Source organism: Dipodomys merriami, unplaced genomic scaffold (assembly GCF_024711535.1).
Source record: "Dipodomys merriami isolate MVZ:Mamm:240054 unplaced genomic scaffold, mDipMer1.0.p SCAF_89, whole genome shotgun sequence".
Taxonomy (NCBI): Eukaryota; Metazoa; Chordata; class Mammalia; order Rodentia; family Heteromyidae; genus Dipodomys; species Dipodomys merriami.
In genome coordinates, this window is record NW_027206501.1 from 3,724,294 (window position 1) to 3,749,835 (window position 25,542).

Sequence of the window (25,542 nt, forward strand, 5' to 3'; positions counted from 1 at the left end):
TCTTAAATATCACATCTTTTTTCTGAATGGACTGAAGCATAAATACTTCTCCTCAAAATGACCTTCAGTTAATCATGTTTAAAATTGTTCTATATTAAAACAAAGCATAAATTCCATGTAAAATTGGTATAATAATTACTTGTAAAGAGGAAGCCCAGATGTTAATTTAGTTTCAACAAATTCAAGAACAGGGAATTTTTTCAGATGCAACTAAATGACTAATATTTCTAGTTATAGTTTAATTTGGAAAGAAATATTACTGAATATAATCATGCAAGATTTACAGACAATTTCTTTTCCTTTTATAGAACTTGCCTTATTTATAACTCTTATTTTAGAATCAGGAAGGTTTGGGGGTTATTTATATATTAAACAGAAAACTGAAAATCCAACATTTCACCAAACTGCTTTCCAAATTTTGCTTTATGTATCTTATTAGAGATTAGGATTTAGCAAACAGGATTTAGCAATCAACATGTTGACTCAGAGACTCTCAGTCTCTCTGTATATCTTTCTGAGATTTAAATTGCTTAGATGATTAAAAGAACTAATGTCACTGATGGCTCGTACTGGTGATCCCAGGTACTCAGGAGGGTAAGAACTGAAGACAGTCCACGTAGAAAAGTCTGTGAGACTCTTATCTCCGATAAACTACCAAAAATCCAGAAGTGGAGCTGTGTCTCAAGTGGTAGAAAGCTAGCTAGGGTAAAAACAAAACAAAACACCCTTCAGGGACAGCGCCCTAGCCCTGAGTTCAAGTTCCAGGATGGCATACACAGAAAAAGAGCTAATGTCCATTTCATATCCATTGTAAGAAGAAAGAAACGTATTCTTAATCAAAAGTAATCAATTAAAGTGTCTATGATCTATCTATCAACTACGATATTAAATCAAAGTATCAAACATCTGAAATCAAGAGTCCCTTTTGAAGTAGTTGGGAGGGAGGATAAAAAATTTTTTTTCGGGGCTGGGAAGATGGCTCAGTGGTAGAGCGCTTGCCTTGCATGCCTCTGAGGCCCTGGGTTCTATTCCTCAGCACACATAAGCAAAAAGAAAAAAGCCGAAAGTGGCGCCTGTGGCTCAAGTGGTAGAGCGTTAGCCTTGAGCTGAAGAGCTGAGGGACAGCGCCCAGGTTCAGAGATCAGGCCCCACAACAGGACAACAGGACACCCTCCCAAAAAAATTTTTTTTCTTTCCCTCAACAATGAAAAGCATTTGTCAAAAGGTAGAAGAGGAAGAAGTCTCAAATATTGTATTCATCAGCTTGTATGGAAGGGCCATGCAGAAGTGAATAAAGAGAAAATCACAAAAGGAATGAGATAGGCTCTTTGAAAGAGCTACTTAAGGCCACCATGCTCTAATCAGTATATTCACAAATCCAGATAGGTGCCTGTCATATAATCATGAACTCAATGAAAGATTAATATATAAGAAATTAAAGAGAGATGAACATAAAACAGATTTGGTTTGTGTGTGTGTGCTAGGTATTGAAACCAGGGCCTTGAACGTGGTAAAAATATGCTCTAATAGGGCTGGGAAGATGGCTCAGTGGTAGAGTGCTTGCCTTGCATGCCTGAGGCCCTGGGTTCAATTCCTCAGCACCACATAAGCAAAATGAAAAAAGCTGGAAGTGGCGCTGTGGCTCAAGTGGTAGAGCGCTAGCCTTGAGCTGAAGAGCTGAGGGACAGCGCCCAGGCCCAGAGTTCAGGCCCCATGACCGGACCCCCAAAAAAAAATGCTCTAATGCTGAGTTAACTATCATAGTGCTTTTCTTTATATTATCCTATATTTATATATTTCTCACCCGAAAATATAAATAGGATTGTGCATGTATGAGTGTGTGTGTATATATTGGTACTGGAGCTTGAACTTGGGGTCTAGGCACAGTCCTGTAGCTTTCCCTGCTCAAGGCTGTTTCTCTACCACTTGAGCCACAGACTCTATTTCCAGCTTTTTGGTGGTTAATGGAGAGAAGAGTCTCATGAACTTTCCTGGCCAGGCTTGCTCTGAACTGTCATTCTCAGACCTCACCTCCTGAATAGCTATAATTACAGATGTGAGCCACTGGACATTGACTAGGATTTTAAACCTTTGAATATCTTCTATGAGAATGGGAAAATCCAATGTTTGCCTATCCCACTCCTCGCTCCTCTCCAAAGGTCTTTGTTTCATTTCTCTGTCAGTTTTAGCTTTAATTTTGACATGGACACATCAGTTACATTAGTTGTGTAAAAAAAAACTGTTCTTAAGTTGATAAGCAGTTATCCGTTATTTAATTATTATGCCATTAGATATAAATCAGCCAGAATCGGAAAGAAAACAATTTTTCCTTGTTTAGATTTGGAGACTAACTTCTTTAAAGGTTAAATTTTGCTTTTTACTTTTGAGTTGTGCCTTTCTATTGCTCAAAGACACAATTTTCTTCCCAAGTCAATGGTGTCACATAACTGATTAGTCATTAGGTATTTCTTGGAATTGATGACATTTTTACCAATAAAGATATTGTTTGGAATCTCCTGGAAATGATTACTGAAACTAGAAATCATTTCTAGCAGATTGCTTCATGTATATACTGTCATCTGTGGTTTTTGTTTTGTTTTGTTTTGTTTGCATCGGATTCCTTGGTTAGTTGCACTATTTCCTGTTTTTATATTCCCCAATTTCTTGACAATTACTGTTTTGTTTACTGAGTGCATATAACCTTAGTAATTTTTTTCAGAAAGAGAATAAACAGTAGGTTTTTCTAAGAACCTAGAACTGATTGATAGTTTCAATGAATATAGAACTTTAAATTTATTGTTACTTTGTTCAGAACATTGAAACTATTGATCATTTACAGTCTAGAATTCATTACTGGTAACAATATAAGGGCTTGTAAAGGCATTTACATTATTTTTTGTACATGACCTAGTTTGCTTTTATTTTGTTAGGTTTGTTGTTTGGGGGTATTTGTTTTGTTTTGTTTTGGTAGCACTACTTCAGATTGAAATCATGGCTTCCTCAAGCCTTTTGCTTTTAGCTTTTTCACCAAGGGTCCCAAACTTTTGCCTGACTGACCTCAGACCTCACTCATTCTGCCTATGCTTCTCAGCAAGCCAGGGTTATAAATGGATGCCTCCATGCACAGCTTGTTCTTTAGATAAGATCATGCTAATTTTTGCCTGGGCTCATCTTGAACAATAATCTTCTATCTTGACCACTTAAATAGCTGGAATTACAGGTGTGCAACACCATACCTGCTCATGACCTAGTTTACTTTTTAAGTTCCAAAAGTTTAAAGATTTTTTTCTGTTCCCTTTAATGATTTGAAGTCCATATGTTTCGAGTTATGACCTCTGTACTTACATCTTCTAAGCTTCCCCTGGGTTTTATGAGCTTCCTTATAGTTGAGTTCCTTATAGTCTCTTTCTGGACCAAAGGCGTTCATAAGCCTTCCATTAGCTTCTCTTATATTATTTCAGATCCTATTACACTACTTCCCGTCTCGATTAACTGCCTAGCCACTCTGAGGCCTTCTTGAAATCGGGAGTCCAGTGCACAGTCTATTCCATCCAACTATCTCTGTGTAAATACATCAATGCAGAGGGCTTTGTATCCAGAACTTTCTCTTTCAGTTGAAATTGTTTTACAACGTTTGGACTTGGTTTCTAATGTCTCAAAAATATTTTCAACAGAACATCTTTGTGTCTGGACAGCAAAGCTGTTCTGGGGTTAAGAATCAGACAATATAGATGTACTGAACTTGACTGAGATGTGCAACCTTTTGTTCTGTTTAGTATAAAGCACTGCAATTCTTCAACTATCTCTTACTTCTATCTAGACTCAATGACACTATCTTCTGTAGTGTGTTCTTCATATCTCAAAGTTCTTGGTATTTCTTCATACTTAAGACTGAGGCTGAGTGCTGAAGGCTCCCACATGTAATCCGAGCTACTCTAAGGCTGAGATCTGAAGATTGCAATTTAAAGCCATCTTGGGCAGGAAAGTCCATGAGACTCCTATCTCCAATTAACCATTAAAAAGCTGGAGGTGGATCTGTGGCTCAAGTGATAGAGTGCAAGCCTTGAGCAAAGAAGCTGAGAATCAGCACCAAGGCTCTGAGTTTAAGTTGCAATACCAGCACATGCACGCACATGTGTGCACACAGACACAGACACACACAGACACACACACAGACACACACAGACACACACACACACACACTCAGAGTGGGTATTAGATATATATAGCATAAGGGTTTACATATACATTATATTTTTAGCCAGAAAGCCCTAATGAATGTTAGGTCTATCTTGAAACATTTGTGAATGCAGGCAGAATTTTTAGCTAGTGTCCTTTACTCTAGGCAAAATAAAGTGCAGTGTACAATGTTATTGGTAAATGTAAGGTTTCCAAAGTAGAGAAGTATTAACTGTAGCATATCAAGTTTTCCACTGAATTTTTTCTTGATAATTTACCCAGGATTTAAATACTGGTACCTCACTGTGTGTACCAGAGTAAAGAAGAGAATGGATGATAAGAAAGCACAGAAAAGTGAGTTGTAGTTTTTTCTATTGACAAATATTGATTGAGTAGGCATCTGAAGTTCCCGTGAGCGTGTCCAGCCTCCTGGAATGCCATGCTTTGGGCTGAGCCCTAAAAGACACGTCTTGACAGATGACTTTCTCCTCCACCACCACACTCTTGCCTACTTGGCAAAGGCTCCTATCTAAAGCAAGCTACTCTCCCCTTTCTATCTTTCTCTCCCCTTTCTATAAACATCACACCTACTCATATTCATCTTCTTTTCTCTTTATTTTTATTAGTATTTTGAGGGAGCTTATAGGATAAACAAATATAGGAAAACAAATGTTCAGATTTGTCAGCCATTGGGGAAGGAGGAAAGAATTTTAAAGATTGTGTTATTGTTATTGTTGTTGTTGTTGTTGTTGTTGTTATTTTTGACAGTACTTGGGCTTGAACTCAGAGCCTTTGTACTCTCCCTAAATTTCTGATTGAGGTTGGCACTCATAACTCCACGTCTAGCCCTTAGATTTCAGCTTCCTGGTAAGTAGGATTATAGGCATAAGCCACCAGTTGTAAGCCTGTCTAGGTTTAATTATATTTAAAGCTATAATTTTTTAATGTATGTAGCTAACATCTTATCAAAGAACTTGGTTTTATCACAGGGCAACTTGTTCTCAAAGTTCTGTTAATCACCAGTTGATGCATTTTTATTTCATGATGCTCAAACTCCTTTTCTCTCTTGCATGTATATGTGTTTATATATGATTATATATAGATAGATGATAGAATAATAGATAATATATGTATACTTAATCATTTTACCTCCAGGACATAGAACAGTATATTTGAAATGCAGTCACTCTTTATAGATATTTTTATTAGTATAAATTAATTATACTAAGGAATTTTATTGTGATATATAGATGCATATAGCTTAGATATATTTGTGAAACAAATTAATAAATAAGTGGTGGGCCAAATATTTGTATCCAAATGCTCATAAGGATATAAGAAAAACTGTTAACAGCAATCCCACTTTTGGGCATTTACCCAAATGTTTACAAACAAGACCACACTACAGCTACTAGCACAACTATGTTTATTGCAGCATTATTTACCATAGCTAAGATATGGAACCAACCCAGATGCCCTTCAGTAGATGAATGGATCAAGAAAATGTGGTATATATACACAATGGAATTCTATGCCTCCATCAGAAAGAATGGCATTGCCCCATTTGTTAGGAAATGGAAAAACTTGGAAAAACTTATATTAAGTGAAGTAATCCAGGCCCAAAGAAACATAGGTCCCATGGTTTCCCTTATTTGTAATATCTAGTATATGTATGAGTCAAGCGGAAAAGGTCAGATAATGTGATGTCAGGAAAATGAACCCTTAGATGTGTATTTTAAGGTTTTTTTTTCTTTCATGCATGTGTTTCTAACGCATTTATAAGATTATCTCTTTGTTGCTTTGTATGTCCCTCCCCCTCAGTATAACCCCTGCTTTCACTATATTTGATGTCAGTATAACTTGTGGAGGAGATGGGGAAAAACCAGTTGTTTAAGGATACAGGTGGACCTGTTGCAACAATGAGAAGTACAAGTTGTCATGTCCAAAACGAGCTTTACAATGTCGATGCGTGGGGGGGGGGGGGAAAGGGGAGGGAAGGAGAAGGATTGGGATTGGGGGGGAGGGGGGAGGCTGGGAAGGGATGTAAAGGGTAATCACAGGAGGAGGCTGCAATGCTTGGTAAGAAATGTACGCATTATCCTGCCCATGTAATTGTAACCCCTCTGTACAGTATGTTCACAAATAAAATAAAATTAAATTTAAAAAAAAAAGAAAAACAAAAAAAAAGCAAAACTCTTAAGATTAAAAGGATATAAATGCATTGAAAATGAAATAAATATCATCTGATCAGAATTTCAAATACCATGAACATCCAGCATTGTACTAATGGAGTACAAAATAGATATTCCCAACACTTTAAGATTAAGGAGTAAAGAACTGTATAAAGAATTGTATTCATGAGTTCCATTTAAGTAATTTAGTACTCGATTTTTGCCAGCATTTCCGATTTTTATTCCGGATTCCCCAATGAACACACTGTCAAGTGTCCAAATATGATAGCCCACTTACAACCTATACCTGGTCCTTCAATACTGTCTTGTCTTAAAGAGAAAAAATGCACACCTGTTACTCCTAATCAGAACCCTCAGTCTTTCACTTTTTTTTCTTTTTTTTTTGGGTCAGTCGTGAGGCTTGAACTCTGGGCCTGGGCGCTGTCCCTCAGCTCTTCAGCTCAAGGCGAGCGCTCTACCACTTGAGCTACAGCACCACTTCCGGTTTTTCTGGTGGTTTTTATTGGAGATAGGAGTCTCATGGTCTCTCCTGACCGGGCTGGCATTGAACTGCGATCCTCAGATCTCAGCCTGAGTAGGTAGGATTACAGGCGTGAGCCACCAGCGCCCGGCTAACTGTTCACTTTTTGATACCACTATAGATGTCATTTCTCTCTAATCCAAATACCACACACTCCTGAAAAGGACTGCTAGGCATTATCTAGCTGCTACAGTTACAAATCAATTTGGTTGTGCCTGATATAAAGGTTGACTTATGACTCCATTAGGAAGTACTTGGGGCTGGGATGCAGCTAAGTAGTAGAGTACATTCTTACCATGCACAAAACCCTGGATTTAGTCTTGAACATTCTCTCTCTCTCTCTCTCTTTCTCTCTCTCTCTCTCTCTCTCTCTTGCTCTCTCTCTCTCTCTCTCTCTCTCTCTCTCTCTCTCTCTCTCTCTCTCTCTCTCTCTCTCTCTCTGTGACTCTCTCTCTGTCTCTCTCTCTCCAAAGTAGCATTACAATTATTAATATGTTGTATATTTTGGTTGGCTTAAAGACAGAAAGAAGAAAGTCAAGAAGGAAGGAAATCTTTCTATGCAACGTCAGGTTCTCCTTCAGACTCTTAAAAGATTAGGATTTTTACCACAAGTTCTTCATAAGCATGAGTATTTTAACTTCTCTGAACAAAGCAGCCAAGGTTTCTATTTTTTCTTCCTAGAACTTTCACCGTTATTTCCTCCCCTCATCTCAGCATGTTGCTTTCTTCCTTTAGCTATAGAGTTCCTCATTCAAATCTTTTTTATAGCACCTCCCAATGGATTATATTTTGTATTTCACATAAATTGATCAGCTATCTCATGACCCAGATTTCATTTGTCATTTTGTTTTACTCCTGAGCATAGAAAACTATATTAATAATCATAAACTAAGAGACAGATGTGCATTATTCTCTACTTGAAAATAGCAATACGATCATTTAGTGTGTGTGCTAGTTCTGAACTCAGAGCTTCATGCCTTTGTTTGGTTTTCATGGTCAAGGTTGGTACTCTTAGCACTTGAGGCACACCTCCACTTCCAGCTTTTTGCCCGTTAACTGAGTAAGGGTCTAATGGATTTGTCTGTCCAGACTGGCTTCAAGTGTTCATCTTCAGCTACCAAGCTCCTGAGTAGTTAAGATCATATGCAATATGAACATTTAACTTAAAAATGCGTTGCTGAGTTATCAGTGGCACACTTGTAATCCCTGCTACTACTCAGGTGGCCAAAATCTGAGGTTCGAAGCTAGCCGTGGCAAAGAAGTCTGGGGGACTCCTATCTCCTATTAACCACTAAAAAGCTGGAATTGGAGCTGTGACTCAATTGGTCCAGCACTACTCATAAACCAAGCCCTAGGACCAGCACAAACAAGCCAACAAAACAAAAACATAAGAGAACAACAAAAAACATGTGGTATCTGACCTCAATTTTTACATAATCTCAGTAAATAGACCTCACTGTTAATCGCCCTGCATGTATAAGCTACATGTAAATGATTTTACTAAACAGGCTATGTTGTTTTCAGATGTCATTTTGACTGGTTGCCTTTTGTGTTAGATTGCTGAACACAAAGCAAAATATTATGCTGTATTAAATATCATGGAGAAATACATTTTGAAGGAGGGGGAGACAGGCTCAGACTAGGGCTTTTACTTAGGTTGCTCATTGTGTGTGACAATCCACCATATAAACCACACCTTCAGTCTGGCCTTTTTGGTTTTTTTCTGGATTTACTTTGTTTAGGAAATGGTGTCTTGCAAAACTTTCTGCCTGGACGGCTTCACATTGTAACTCTTCTGGTCCCAGAGTTCTCAGTAAATAAGATCATGGCATGAGCCACGATCACCCAGCTGAACAAAGCATCCATACTCTAAATGTCCTTTAGAATCATTTATTAAATTCTATTTTATCATTTATCTTTTGGCACTGTTAGGGATTGAACCCACGACCTTGGGCGTGGTAGGCAAACATTCACTACTGCGCCACATCTCCAGGCCTTAACCCTTCATATAGGAGAAATCTTCTACAGCATACTCCCTCCCCTCTCTCCTTCTCTCTCTCACTTTCTTTCTCTCTTCCTTTCTTTCTCTCTTATTGCAGCATTTTTTTTACACTTAAGGCTGGCACTCTACCACTAGCACCACAGCTCTATTTTTGGCTTTTTGATGGTTAATTGGAGATAAGAGTTTCATAAAACTTTCCTGTCTGGACTGGCTTCAAACCCTGAGCCTCACATCTCAACATGTTGAGTAGTTAGGACTACAAGTGTGAGCCACTGGTAGGTATTTGGTACACTATCACATTTCATTGTTCATTTCTCCCAACAGAACTCTGAGAAGAAAGATGCCTACCACCATCAAAGTTGTTAGGACTTTGCTCTCTTTAAACCTGAATGATGAACAGTAAAATTAGAATGTGCTTTAAAATAAGCACAAAATAGCCTGGGTTAGTGTCTGGTGTCTGTAATCCTACTACTTAGACCTGAGGATTGTGGTTCAAAGCCAGCATGAGCTGGCTGGAGATGAGACTCATCTCTTATCTCCAATTTGTCACCAAAGAGCTGAAAGTGGAGCTGTGGCACAAGTGGTGGACTAGCTTTGAGCAAAAACTGTCAGGGTTAGTGCCCAGGCCCTGAGTTCAAGCCCCAGGATTTTGAGGGTGGGGGAAGGAGGGAAGAAGAAGAGGAGGAGGAGTAAGAGGAAGAGAAGGAGAATTTTAATATGAGATTGAAGGTTTTTTTAGACCCTCATTATCTGATGGGACTTTTGATGCTGATCCCTCTTGAAACCTTGAAATGTTGCCATTTTGACTGAAGCACTGAGTTTTACGGAAAATTAATTTTAAGTTATTTAATTTTTAAACAGTTATATGTGGCTATTATATTGTACAGTGCAAATTTAGATAGAAAAATAGCTATCTCATCTCATGCAAAAAGAATTTTGGAAGGTGAACGTCCTAACTCAAAGTTACTCTCAAAACACATTAAATACTTCACATGAAAGAATTGTATGAAGTGAATTCACAAATTAGAAGATAAGGAAATTCGAAAACTACCTTTGCATTAGGAATATGTACAAGTGAATTGGGGGGCAGGAGGATTAGAGTGAAAAACAAAACCCATGGAGGTACAGCTGCGGCTTTCTAGAATTTTCCCACAAAACTAAATCAACTTCAAAACAGTTTACAAGACTAAAAGTATATATTGAATTTCTCAGAATCAGGGGAACCAACAAGAAACTCTCCTAAATACCGAGCTTATGGCTCTGTTTAAAAATTCCGACGAACAAGCAAATAAAGATCAAATCTGCCAATGCCTGCATCCTATTTGCAACCCTTCCAAGATTGGTCTATTACCCTGACCCTCACACAAGTTTAACTCCAGCACACCTAAACCCCGAAGCCCAGTACACAGGGCTCATAACCTTGACACACAGGAAGCATTCACTCTGGCATGATCGTGCTTATTTGCTCCCTCCGCGGGTGCTCGACCACTTGAGCCCCGCCTCCAGCCTTGCTTTTGGCCGGTTATTTTAAAAAGTGTGTTTTCCTGCTCCACACTTGATCCTCCAGACCTCAGGTCTCCTGACCAGCAAGGATTACAGGTGTGAGTCGCCTGCTCCCCAGCGCGCGCCCTAGCAGGAGCCCCGCGGCGCGCAGGGTCACCCTGGCGCTGGTCCCCGGCCCGGCTGCCCACGCGGCGGCCCTCACCTTTCTCGCTCACGCTCTCGCTCTCCAGCTCCACGTCCTCGCAGCTCATGTACTCGGGCGTGGACACACCCTCCTCCTCCGAGCTGCTCACCGACATCTGCCGCTTCTTGCCACCCCTGCGGGACCGGTGCGGCTTGGGCGGCGAGGGGCGCACGGACTCGGACTGGTCGGAGCTCAGCGAGTCGTTCCGCAGCATGGTCTCCACCTTCTCCCGCTTGGCTTTGCGGATGAGCACGGCCGAGCCGGGGTCCAGGCGGCTCTGCTTCCTGAGGGGCTCCGGGGCGGGGGGCTCGGGGGCGTCCGCGGGGCCCGGCCCGAGCCGGGGCGCCCGGGGCTCCGTGGTCCTCTCAGGCGCGCGGGCCGGGACGCGCGGGCCGGCCTGGCTCTCGGGCGCCGCGGGCCCGGCCTCGGTGTGCGGGAGCGCCACGTCGCTGTGGCGCCGCTCGTGCCGGGCGCGGGACACCCGGGCGTGCATGCGCATCAGCTGCTCCTCGGGCAGAGGCTTCACCGGGTACCGCGCCAGGTTCGGGTCGCTGCGGTTCCTGGTCTGGTACTCCTCCTCCTTCCGCTGCTTCTCCGCCGCCGCCGCCGGGCCCGCCTCTCGCTCGTCCCGCACGTCGGGGTAGTCCTGGGATCGCCCCTTCTCCAGCCTGCGGCTTTCCCGCCTTTCTTTCCGCTCCCGGTCTTCTGCAGCCCCTTCTCCATACTGCACGGCCGTCTTTGGCCCGCGCTTCCGATCCGCCTTCGGGGCCGCTTTGCCATTCTGCTCTGAGGCCCCCGGGGCCTTCTTCCTGCAACCTGAAAGGAACCACAGGGAGAGCGGTTTGTCAATTGAAAAGGTCACCTGCCCACCCCACGTTTAAATCACTGCAGACAATGAGTTGCAATGTGAGGGCTAATTAAACACTGAGATGGCCAAGGGGCTGAAGCTACTCCAGAGGCTGAAATCTGGGGGTGAAGGTTTGAAGCCAGCCTGTGCAGAAAAGTCCGTGAGAATCTTACTTCCGGTTAACCAGCAAAAAGCAGGAAATGGAACAGTGGCTTAAGTTGGGAAGCACCAACCTTTAGCCAAAAAAAAAAAAAAAAAAAAAAAAAGCCAAGAGAGAATGTGAGGTCCTGAGTTCAAGCCCCAATGCAGGCAATGAATGAATGAATGAATGAATAAGAGGCAAAAGGCCACATACCTTGTATAACCCGTTAGCTATTTTGAAATATGTTCCTACTTTGTATTAAGGACTTAAAATGTTGTTTACACGTTTAATTATTAGATCAATAAAATTATTAAGAAATCAATCAAGTAGATGGATTGTTAATGCCTCTTTCTGTTTGTAATTCAAGAACAAAAGATATGTAAAATAATATAGACAACAGTAATGATCAAATGTAACCTGCATCAGTTAAAACCAGATATATACTTTATATGAACATTGATTATATATGTATATATTTTCTATATGTAGAAACAATATATTGTCTGCATACACACAATATTGTCTATAAATACAATATATAACTGGCAATTTTTTCTTTTAACTTTTAGGGAAATGTATATACAAGTATACACTTCAGGAATCAAATGTAATAGTATTTCATTAATAGTGGAATAAATTCTTACTTGATTATGTGTACCCGAACATGTTTTCAGTTTTCTAGGAGACATTAGCTAACCATAGCTTCTGATTTAACTTCCTTGGATAAAGTTAATAGAAATATTTTACTTTCGTTTCACTGCTAAATATCAAACCCAGAGCCTCTTGTATTCTAGACAAGTGCTCTACCACTGAGCCACACTCGAAGCTTCCAAATTCTGCCATTTTTGAAGATGTTATTCATCCTTCCTTCACTCCCAATCATTTGAGAATAGGGTCTGAAAGAAGAAAACTTGTATTTCTTCTTTCTCCCTAAGCTGTTGAAGACACAGGTCAAGAAAAAAATAAAGGAAATGGATCCGAAGTCTTTGAGTGGTATAAACGTATCATTTCGTTGGAACCTTTTAGTCTCTGCTCTACACTTGCAATGCACCTGATTGGGGGAAGTTTCATCAGTTTTTCCAGAAGTTTTGGCCAAGCATTGTGGGCTTACATGTTCTACTGTACTGTTGAAATGGGGGCAAGCTCAGGCACATGTTGGGAGTACTGAGGTCCTAAGAGATGGCTTTTGAGAGGTAATATCATAATTATATGTTCCCAAAGAGAATGTCATGAATAAAAGTTGAGAAAACAACACAGACAACACTGAGTGAGGGTAATTTCTGTTGTGAGCTAGCGAGATACAGTTGCTAAGTTACAGTGTTGGATGGATGGAACGAGAGGCAGATACTATAGTAGTAGAGACCAAAGATATATTAATGGGCCAGGAAAACAAAAGCATGGTCAGTATTGCTTTAAACATTTAGGTCTACCTGATCTTTGAAATGAAAGAGATGTGGATCTAAAGGGGAACTTGAAATAAAGGTTTTACTCTCAAGTGTATTAACAGGATGAGACATTGAGCATTATTAAATACAGCTCTAATAAAACTGTGGTGGCTGTCACAAAGACCAAGGGTCACTATATGAACATTGTATATTGTTGCACACAAACTTTATTGTAGCTCAGAAAGCCACTATTGCTCTTACAGAGATTTATATTGGATCAAACAACTTACTTCTCTTGAAATGCTTGATAAATAATACTTGCTTACCTTGCAAAGGTCATGATAGTGTTAAAGAAAAACACCATCTCTGAAGATGCTTTATGAAAGGGAGTAGTATTACACAAATGGAAGCTGTTCATCGGTCTCTATGTTTCTTTACAGCACTAATTATGCTTTTTTTTTTATCTCTCCTGTTAATTGTTTGGTTTCCACTAGTTCCTGATCAATGTACAAACTCTGATCAGGAAATCATCAGAAGCCAAGTGCCAGTGGATCACACCTATAAACGTAGCTGCTTAAGAGACTGAGATCTTAGAATCACAGTTCAAAGCCAGCCCAGGCAGAAGAGTCCATGTCTCATCTCCAATTACAAAACAAAAGCAGGAGGTAGAGGTATGGCTCAGGTGGTAGAGTACCGGCTTTGAGAAAATAAGCCACGTTAGAGCAAGAGGCCCTAAGCTCAAGCCCAGTATGGTAGGGGGAAAAAAGTTAAAGCCAAGTATGGGCTGACACCTATAATTCTGTCTTCTCAGGAGGCTAAGATCTGATGGTCAGGGTTCTAAGCCATGTCAGACAGGAAAAGTCCATGAGACTCTTATCTCTACCATCCAAAAACTAAAAGAGTAGCTGTGGCTCAATTTGTAAAGTGCTAACAAATAGTCTATCATCTTTTCATTTCTGCACTAGCAGCCTGTCTTTTCCTGTTCTAATACACCTAATTCTATTTACATCATCAACAGATATCCTTGCTTCTATCAATAATCAAATTCCATCTAAAAATCAAGACAAGTCTCAGTCCTTGAAATTCATGCTATTTTCCACCGTATGTCAAAACGAAATTATTTTCTTTTTAGCAACTTGACAGTTCCAGAACCTTTTATCTATTTAAGATCTTCTTATATGTTGACACTGCACCTTTACTTTTCATTTCAATGTGTGTGTACTGGTACTGGGGCTTGAACTCAGGGCCTTTTGCTCTCACTTGATTTTTTTTCATTGAGCCACACTGCCACCTCCAGCTTTTTGCTGATTAATTGGAGCTAAGAGTCTTATGGGCTTTTCTGACCAGGCTGAAAAATGTGATCCTCAGGTCTCAACCTCCTGAGTAGGGAGGATTACAGGTATGAGCCACTGGTGCACAGCCTGGGGTTTTGGTTTTGTTCTGTTTTCCAAATATTAGTTTATCACCAGAGCTACTCATCCAGAGTAAGGAATTTGTGGTGCCCTTTTTATTTTCTCTCCAAAAGCATAGGACCTTTCTTCATGGAATCCCCTCTTTTACTGTTTTTCTCCCTACAAATCCTAGATATTTTACAAAGCTTAATTCATAAGTAGCTTCATCTCTTTCCTTATAGTTTTGATAAGTCAACATCCTTGTTATATATCCTGGTTATATTTCCTGATATCTGTATTTTCTAGAAGATGTTATGGGCTCTCTCCCTAAATGTCTGGAAGAAAAAGGAGTCCTGATCTGCATGCTGTCTGTATTCTGGCCCAGAGTTAATTCATAGTAAACACGTGATGACTTCTGGCCACGCCTATGGAAAAACCTAGCATGTGCCAACCTGGAAACATATGTTCTCTTTTAATATTTGACACAACTGTTTAAGTGGATTATTACTGTCTGTTGTGGCCTAGCCAGGACTGCAACCCTGACCTCTTTCATTTGCAGGTCCTCAATCTTATTGTGTGAGCTTTGTTTAAAAAGGCCACCCAAACCCTTCCTTGGAGCCCCATTTTTTTCCCAACGGGATAAAAAAAATACGAGTTAATCAGACAAGCCAAGTACCAGGGCTCAATCCTGTGATCCTGGCTGCTTGGCAGGCAGAAGTTGAGTGATCATAATTCAAGGCCAGTTCTGGCAAAAAGATTTTACAAGACTCCATGTCAACCAAATACTACTTGTGGATTATCCTGGGGAAGCACAAGTAGAAGATCCCATTGCAGGCTAGCCTGAGAATAAAATGAGGCCCTAGCTTAAAAATAGTCAATGATAATTGTAACCCCTCTGTACAGTATGTTCACAAAAAATTAAAATTAAAATTTAACAAATAGTCAATGATGATTTCTTTGTTGCTTTGATGTCCATCCCCAACTGTATAACCCCTGTTTTCACTGTATTTCAGTTGGAAAAATTTGTGGAGGGGAAGAGAAAAAAACAAGTTGTTTTAATAGGGATACAGGTGGACCCATTGCAACAATGAGATGTACAAGACATTATGTTGAAAAACGAACTTTACAACTTTGGTGAGGAGCAGGGGAGATGGGAAGACAAGGATGGTAAGGGGAAACAAAGGAGGACGCAACAATCCTTGATAAGAAATGTACTCATTGCCTTGCTCATGTAATTGTAACCCCTCTGTACAGTATTTTCACAATAAAAAACTTATTAATTTAAAAATAAAAGTAAACAAAAAATAGTCAATACAAGAGGGAGCTAGAGGTATGACTCAAGTGACAAAGCCTACTAAATGCCAGGCTCTAAATTCAATCCCTAGTACAGACAGAAAAGAAAAAGTTACACAGACAGAAACAGTCAAACTTAATCCAGATCCCAACAATGATTTTCCCACACTTTAAGCCACAGGATCATAGGGGTTATGCCATCCTTCTTAATGCTATTCCCTAACAGATACAGTGGCAAACCTAGCCTTGAATATATTTTAGAGCAAATGAATTAAATGATTGTAATAAACTACCTAACTACATTATCCCTTCTTTAAATCATAGTGGCTTTCCAAAATGCCTAGGATAAAATTTATGACATTTAACACCATGAACTCAAGTACCATTCACCCATTCTTCCTTTACTTCTTCTACTCCAACCAATGGGTATATTTTTGTTTGTGTGTGTGTGTGTGTGTGTGTGTGTGTGTGTGTGTGTGTGTGTGTGTGTGTGTGTGTGTCTGTCTGTCTGTCTGTCTGTCTGTCTGTCTGTGTGCCTGTCTGTGTGCCTGTCTGTGTGTCTGTCTGTGTGTCTGTCTGTGTGTCTGTCTGTGTGTCTGTGTGTCTGTGTACCAAAACTGGAGCTTGAACTCAGGGCCCAAGTGTTGTCTCCTAGCTTTTTGCATTCAAGGCTGGCAGTCTACCATTTGAGCCACACTTACACTTCTGGCTTTTTGGTAGTTACTTAAAGATAAGCATCTCACAGGCCCTCCTACTGGGATGGGCTTCAAACTCTGATCCTCAGATCTCAGCCTCCTCAGTAGCTGGGATTGCAGGCATTAGCCACCAGTGCCCAGCAATGAGTCTTCTTTACGAAAAACTCACACCAAAGTTGACCACATGCCTGTGCTGATACCTGTGGCTTCATCTTGCCCTTCTCTTGGTCAAGTTAATTACTTTTCAGAGCTCATCATAGATGACATGCCCACAAAGAAGGCTTTCTCCTTTGTTAGCCAAAGGTCAAGCCAAACTTGACCTTTCAAAAGGTCAAGTTCCCTCATCCTATCTGCTCATAAAACACTCATTTAGAGCAGGAATCATCTGAAGTGCACAATGGTGTTCATGATTGGAAGTTAGTCGTTCAATCACGTGACAACATGTTTTGCATCTGTTCAGGATATAACAAAAAGGCCTTCCACCAAGGTCTCCTATGGAAGGATACTTTTTGAAGAGAGAAGAAACACCTAGCCTGGCTGCTGCCTTCTGTGTGGTACTGAGAATTCTCAGCTCCACTTTCTCTTCCCACTAGAAGTATAATTCTGGAAACGGGTTTTTCTCCCCCAAGCCCCAACTGGACTGCTGCTTTCAACACTGATGAATTATTACCTCTCTCTTGGAGGTTCACTTCTAGACCTAGATGAAGCCTGCTTCTGTTCGGGCCCCAAAGCTTGCTGCTTTCAACACTGATGAATTATTACCTCTCTCTTGGAGGTTCACTTCTAGACCTAGATGAAGCCTGCTTCTGTTCGGGCCCCAACGCTTGCTGTGAAGAATCTGCCCCTTTGCTTCTGTCTGGGGGTGCACTGGGGGGCACAGTGTCCTGGCACGAGGCCGCTGCCGTGCTCAGGGGTGTCTGGGACCTCGACCGCTCTTGGAGTCGTGCCTTCTTTTCTCTGGGAACCTCAGATCCAGCACCTGTGGCCGTGTCACTCAGGGTTCCGTCCTGACTTGCATGCTGAGGGCCGCTTCCAAAGAACCACGCACCAGATTTGGTTAAGATTTCTTGTTGCTTTCGACATAAATTGCACACCCACATAACCTATTTGAAGAAAAGAGAACAAGGTAATTTTTCTACTCTCATTTGGGCATAGAAAGAAACGTTTTCCTCTAAAGGTTGATGCTTACAAACTCCTTTTGGAAAAGGTTCTCGTGTAGGTTAGTGCATGCCTGGCCTGGTCTGGAACCCATCTTGAAAGCAAGATGTCTCTGGACATCCAGAGCCATTTTTCTCACCAATTTTCTCACCATTTTTAATCATTCTGAGACTCCCTTGACCTTATATCTGCCATTTTTGCATAATGGACTCTGAAGTGTCATTTAGAGCTCCTAAGTAGTAAAACTCTTAAGTGAGGTAGACAATTGATTAGAAAACTAATATAAAGAGCCTTAGGGCTAGCATTTATGTGAACCAACTTCACATCTCAATGGACTTAAAAGATGTCTGTCTTCTTAGAAACCATTCATTATTAAAGCCAATCGTGAAAGTAATTCATATGGACCATACAAAGAGAGGCACAAAAGAAAAGGCCATGCAGTGTATTCTCTCTAGCTTCTTAGCAATAAACTAACCTCAAGCTTCTTTTTTAATGCTATAGGAAGTAATAATCCATGTAGAAAACTATGAAAGTAATAGGTCTGAGGCTGAATTTTATTCACACGTGAACATTCCAATGTAATACTGCACTAGTAGAGCTACTGGAAAATTGTATCATCACTATTCTCTCTAGTCTTGATGATGTTTACAATGAGTACAAGACAGAGGGCAATAATCCTCATAAAAATAATGACAACCAGAGCAAAGAGAAGCAGTTTCCAAGCCATCATTGAGGCATGCTTTCCACTCTGATCATAAATATGAAGATAAATCCATTGCATGGGCATATATCAAAATAGTTTATATTATATAGCTTCAATTTAAAATATTAGTCAAATCAAATGTTGCACCTTGTAGATACCATCACCCTGATTTCATAAGTATAGTCTCTCAGAAACCTTGAGAGAATGAGGGATGACATTGAAAGGAACAGTATTCCAGGACTGGGATTTCATGATTAGTGACATAGATCTCCTCTGCATAGAATCTAGGATTGAGGCTGTAGATGTTTTTTTCCATGATTCTTTTGTTGCTTTTTTAGCTACTACGAAAGTCAACAAACAATTTGAAAGTCATAAGTTGATTTGAAATCATATGGTTCAAGAAGATTGATATGAAAATTTGACTATTTTACATGAACTAGACATTAAATTTGAATTTCTCAAACTCACAACAAGAAAATTTTAACTAAACATCCAAAAAAGGTACTTTTTACCTTAAAGAATGTATAAAATAAATAAATAAAATTTGTAACTATTGCAGTTTCCAAAATGAGAGTAAGCCAAATAAACAGGTCAGACAAATGATAGTCTTCGTTCAATGTCTAAGTAATTTCTATATATTTACACAAACTTATTTATAGTCTCATATATTGCATGATTTAAAAGCAATCACTAGATTTGGGTTAGTTTCCCATTTTTAATATATACAGAAATGCTACAAGATCCATAGAAGGAAACAAAAACTAAATTTTCAATTAAAGTTAACATTTATAATTCATTTTATTTAATTTTCAACCTTTTTTGAAGGTTAAACTTATTGAATATGTAAAATAAAAATAGTCATTTTACATAATGGTTTTAAATTTCTTTTCATCTAAGTCTGAGTGCTTCACTAGTTAATGTTACTTTTGAAAGTTTTAGCAAAAATTTATTTTATTATAACAGCTTCAAAGAGGGAGCAAGAAAGACAAGATTGCAGATAAGTGAACTCTATTTTAAACATTCATTTTGAAAAAACCTATTAAATTCCAAATTTTCCAAATCATATTTCACAGTTTATTATAATTTAAAATCTTTATCTTACAACTAAGGGGTGAAACTATCCTCCAACAGGAAAATAACATTAACTATAAACATGCTGGTACTTAGATTTTATTAAATTACTACCTCTCCATTTCTGTTTTAAATTATAAGAATTATTCATATCAGGAATAGCAGTTAAAAAGGAAAGTACTCAGCTGAGTGACACAGAGTTTCACACCTGAAATCCTAGCTACTTGGGAGGCTGAAATCTGAGGATCTTGATTCAAAGCCAGCCCAGGCAGAAAAGTCCTTGACACTCTGGTAGCAATAGTCTTGAGCAAAAACCCAGTGTCCGCCCTGAGTTCAAGCCCCAGGACTGGTACACACACACACACACACACACACATACACACACACACACACACACACACACACACACACACACACACACACACACACACACACACACACACACGAGTACTTACATGAGTTATAAAGTACAAGGATGTATATAAGATTACAATAGAATATTGTCATAACTTTTTATCAAATATGCTGGCTATCTACAACAGTATCCCCAGTACTAGGAAGGTTATACATGTTTATGATTTTCTTTTAGCTTGGTATTAAGTATTAGATTTTCTTGGGCCTATAAACAAAAAGTAGGGTGGGAAGAAATTCTTAGCAGATATAATTTTAAAAGAGGATAAGGGAGCTTGGATTCTGTGGACTGTAATCCTACTACTCAAGAGGCTAAGGTCTAGGTATCATAGTTGGAAATCAGCTTAGACAAATAAATGCAAGATATTTTTATATCTAATATCCAATCTAACAGCAAAAAGCAGGAAATGAGATGTGGTTCAAGGAGCAGAGCACCATCATTTAGTGAAAAAACCAATTGAAACAAAGGCCCTGAGTTGAAGCCTCAGTACAACACAAAAATTAAAAAATAGGTATGCTATTTATTTATACTCTTCAGTCTCTCTTTCTCTTTCTCTCTCTCTCTCTCTCTCTCTCCCTCTCTCTCTCTCTCTCTCTCTCTCTCTCTCTCTCTCTCTCTCTCTCTCTTTCTCTCTCTCTCTCTCTCTCTCTCTCTCTCTCTCTCACACACACACACACACACACACACACACATGCCTTTTAGAGAGTACACTATGCAGAGTACACTATATCCTGATTAAATAGCCTGGGATGTGTTCCAAAGTAATCTAAACTGAAGGTTGAAGGTTTGGGTAATAAGTTATCTTAACAATTCACAGATGTTAAGCAATCAGAAAAACAAACTCAAATGACAGGCTGGTGTGATGAAACGTGGATTCTGAAACTACATATCACATATCAGAAAAATAAGAAACAATAGAACATTTTAGTTTGTTCTTTTGCTTTAATGGCATGCTAATTACTTCCCCATTTAATGAATCATTAAGGAATACACGTAGCCATTTTATAAAATCTGCATCAACTTTTATCTAGAGTAATACAAATTACAATAGTTCTGCATTTATAAAGAGAATTCCATAGACAAAATGTGGTGAGAAAAAAAAATGATGTTCAGAATAAGCCATACTGTATACTTGTCTTTGTAAAAAATGTTTATATTCACAGAGCAAAAGAAATGTGTCTTGGATACTCTTGATGATATTAGCAAGTCTTTTATTATAACAAGCATCTTAGCCGGGCGCCTGTATTCCTAGCTTCTCAGGAGGCTGAGATCTGATGATCACAGTTCAAAGCCAGCCTGGGCAAGCCAAGTCCTTGAGACTATTATCTCTAATTAACCACCAGAAAACCAGAAGTGGCACTGTGGTAGAGTGCTCACCTTGAGCTGAAGAGCTCAGGGACAGTGCTCAGGCCCAGAGTTCAAGCCCCACAACTGACTAAATAAATAAAAATAAAAAATAAATGTAACAAGCATCTTGCTTTACAGAATCTACCTCAAGTATTGAGTATTATAAAGAATATAAGCACGCTTATTTCAAAAATCAAAGTTATTTTATTTTATATAATATCTTACATACACGATATATATATATACAATATAATAAGTATATATGTAACATATATATGAATATGTACATTATATTGTACATAGATAGGTAGCTAGATAATTTGTGTGGGGGAGGGTGGGTGTGTACACACGCATTTGCACTGGTACTGAGGCTTAAATTCAGGGCCTTGCACTCCTGCTTAGCTGTTTCACTTATGGCCAGCACTTCACCCACCAATTGAGCAACAGTTCCACTTCCAACTTTTTCCTCGTTAATTGGAGATAAGAGTCTCAGGGACTTTCATTTCTGGGCTGACTATGAGTATCCAGCTAGGATTATAAGTGTGGTACCAGTATCTTCTCTACATTTCAATCTATAGTTTATAGATACTTTCTGAAGATTGATTTAATTTCCTACTATAATTTCTGTTATTACTGTACCATTTTGATAACTATGAACAGGAACACTGGATGTAGTCAACCTTATAGTTGCTGCATTTGTTGAATATTTTTGTGCATTTTCAGTTACTTTCTTATTCAGGGAAGCAGAACTTATTTCCAAGGGAAACTAGAATCAAAATTGTCAAGGTCAAATTTCACTTCCTTTACAAAAGCAGAAAGGGTAGCAGAAAACAATTGACACAATAGATGAAAAGAAGTGATTTCTTTTTCTATGTATGCGTGTATGTGTGTTTCTGTGTGTGTGTGTGAGAGAGAGAGAGAGACAGAGACAGAGACAGAGACAGAGACAGAGAGAGAGAATGTGTGTGTGTGGTCTGTGTGTGTCTGTGTGTCTGTGCGTGTGTGTGTTCCAGTTCTGGGGGTTGAGCTTGAGGCCTGGGTGCCATCCCTGGGCTTCTTTTGCTCAAGGCTAGTGCTCTACTACTTCAGCCACTTCTGGGGGGGGGGGTGGTGATTAATTGAAGATAAGAGTCTCATGTACTCTCCTAAGTGCACTGGCTTCTAACAGTGACCCTCAGATCTCAGCCTCCAGAGTAGCCAGGATTATAGGTATGAACCACTGGTACTTAGTGAAAAATTGGAAGATTTAATAACTTCCAAACTGTATACTCTCATAAACTGTTGAATTTCAAAATAACAGAATAAGATACTATTTCAATAATATTATATACAGTTACAGAATAGTAAGCTAGAACAAGAACTTCAGAGAAGGGAGATAGTAACACATTCCTAGAAGTTGCTATGAGTAAAAGATTAGTGAAATAAAAGGATGTGGTGGTTTAAACCACAAGGGGAGAGCTTAACTGAAACTTTTCCAGAGTCTAGAGAATGCCATACTGGAAATGGCAGCTACTCTGACAAGGTAGAAATGAGAAGTCAAATAAGAGGAAACTATTTACATCGAATCTGCTTTTTCCTTCATTAGCCATTCTCCTGTTTTACTAAAGTAAACCTCAACTTTTCTTTCCATTGACTTTTTAAAAAAATTGTACTTTTTTTATTGTAAAAATGCTGTACAGAGGGGTTACAGTTACATGAGCATGGTAATGAGTACAGTTCCTATTGAACACTGTAGGATGGATCCAGTTGTAATGTTTTCCTTGATTGTTTAGAACTGGCTACGTTTAGATTTGCATTCATCTTTTCTTTCTACTCAGTCTCAAGGAGACTCAGTAGCTGCTCCTTCCTTTCACCCCTACAGTGCAAGGAAATGCTTGGGCTCTAGAATTAACTTGCCTTAGTTCTCATCCTAGACCCAGAAGTATGTGCATTTCATTCAGCCTGACCTGTATTGCCCTTCAAGGACCTGGGGGGGCCATTCTCTGTACATGAGGGATAGTAGGCCCTCCTGTCTCAATGAGGTGTTTTGAGATATAAGTGTGATAATCTATCTAAATTACTTAGCACTATGCCTGAAATTTAGAAATGCTTAATTATCTAATAATGATATAATAATGAGTAATTATTAAAATGATTATCATCATTATTATTTTACTAGTCATGCATGCATATAAAATATTGGAGGAAGCTAACAGCACGTTACAATACTAAAGATTAAATTTTAATTTGGTTCTTAGAGATACAAATATAGATGTGTGTGTGTGTGTGTGTGTGTGTGTGTGTGTGTGTGTATTATTTGTGACTATGTAGATTACATTACATTAAGAAGACTCAAAGTCAATTAGGAACTGGTAGCTTAAGCCTATAATGCTAACTCCTCAGGAAGCTGAGCTCTGAGGGTTGTGGTTCAGAGCAAGCCTGGACAGGAATGTCTGTAAGTCTCATTTCCAAATAACTATTAAAAAGCCAGAAATGGAGCTGTGGTTCAAGTGGTAGAGCACTAGCATTGAGCATAAACACTCAAGAAGAGTGCCCAGGACCTGAATTCACACCCTAGTACTGGCACAAAAATAAAAAGAAAATGAAAAAGGAAGAAAGAGAAGATACATTAAAAAAATAGATTCAAAGTCTCTGGTTTAACTTGAATTTACACTATCTCATGATTAACTCCTTCTTACTACTGTACATATTACAGGTTATAGTGTCTCTATATTTCAGCTTCCATGTTTATAAACATTGGAAAATAATAATGAAAATAAATTTACCCACATTATATGAGGACTAAGTGAGATAATAAATGCAACTATTTGATACACAAACTGAGCACTAAATAATATTGATATTAATAAGATTATTATTAATATTATTATTAAGATATGTTTACCCCAGATGTGTTTTCAAACTAAATATTCCTTTTCTACAATATAAATTGTGTGGCTCTGTCATATTTCTGATTTAGACAAATACCCTAGACACTGTTCTAGTCATTGGGGACAAAGATGTGACCAAAATGGACCAAATTTCTATCCGTGGGGTTTTGTTCCCCTAAAAGAAGACAAACAAAACCAAAACTCAAGGATTGGAAATCTCAGTGTTGTTAAGATGCCAGTTATCCCTAATAAGAGGCAATTATAAGACACCAGAAGCAAAGTCTAGACCACATTCAACCCTTACCTCCTCCCTTCCTCCCTCCCTCCCTCCCTCTCTCCCTCCCTCCCTCCCTTACTTCCTTCCTTCTTCTGGTAGTGGGGCTGAACTCAGGGCCTTATGCTTATACTAAGCTTTTTCAACTCAAGTGATATTCTAGCACTTGAACCAACTTCCACTTCCAGCTTTTTGATCGTTAATTGGAGGTAAGAGTGCCATGGGCTTTCCTGCCTGGGCTAGCTTTGAACTGTAATCCTCAGATCTAGGCCTCCAGAGTAACTAAGATTTCAAGAGTAAGCCACAAGCACCAATAAGTCATGGTATTTATTTCGTCTGAGTTAGTCATTGTTCTGACATTACTCTCCCATGGCCTAAGTAGTGCCATTTCTTCCCTTGCCTATCTGGACCTAGGTATGTTCCTGGCTTCCCAGCATGAAACTAGTCCAATCCACGACTGGATTATAATGATCTGCCTCTCACCTTACTATCTGTGTGATGCAATACAATAATATCTCTGATGGGTAGTTAACACCTTAGTAGCATCATATTACATCAATCATTGATTATAAAAAAATAAGACATCCATATACAAATTACTATACTTAGTAGGAAACAATACCACAGAGAAAGACTTAGAGACAGAGGCATAAAGTAGGATTCTAGATACTCACACCAAAAGAGGATGCTCAGAGCAAAAGAGGATAAGCTTAGGAGAGAAACACAAAAACACAATGCCTACAGGCCTCTTCATATTTATATAAAATTATATATATATATCAAAATGAATTCCAAGATATGGAAAGAAGAGATCTCTTTTTTAATTTTAATTTTTGATTCTTCTTTCTTCTTTTCCTTTTATATTGTATATTCAGGTGTATATCTTTGGGAGGGGAGGAGGGAGGGTACAGAACTCGAGGGAAAAAGAGCTAAAAAGTACAGCAGTGGAGCTCACTGGATATTTATGAAAGTGAACTATAGAACTCATGAGCAGATATGGGAGAGAGGGACTGGGAGAGAATGAGGGAACAGGAAGGAAATATAGGAAAGGAAATATACTCATTACCTGATTCATGTAATTGAAATCCCTCTGTACATTACCTCCATTGTAACAACAAAGTAAATTAAGTAAAAAAATACAAGAGGTAGAGATAGGCATGGGGGGAGAGAGAACACAGTGCTAAAAGAGATCCAGAGCTTGGAGTAGAGTTATGTAACCTGTATTTCAACTTAATGTCTGGTATATTCTATTAGTCAGTTGACAAGAATGAGTTTTAACAATGAATCTGGTAGTGTATGTGTGTGGGACAAGTGGGCAGCAAAGATGGCGCTGAGAGGGAGTTGAGTGGACAGAGCCTGATTTGTTTACGTTTA

General features: G+C 39.2%; 1 protein-coding gene across 1 annotated transcript in view; it reads right to left on the reverse strand.

Moving 5' to 3' along the window:
* LOC138820461 (regulating synaptic membrane exocytosis protein 1-like) overlaps nt 1-25,542 on the reverse strand; it is a 294,074-nt gene that overhangs the window by 96,877 nt on the left and 171,655 nt on the right. The window contains exons 5-6 of the mRNA XM_070012142.1: nt 17,096-17,436; nt 10,599-11,389 (exon numbers count right to left, since the gene is read on the reverse strand). Coding sequence (XP_069868243.1) covers nt 10,599-11,389; nt 17,096-17,436 — 1,132 coding nt within the window. The remainder of the gene's footprint in view (nt 1-10,598; nt 11,390-17,095; nt 17,437-25,542) is intronic.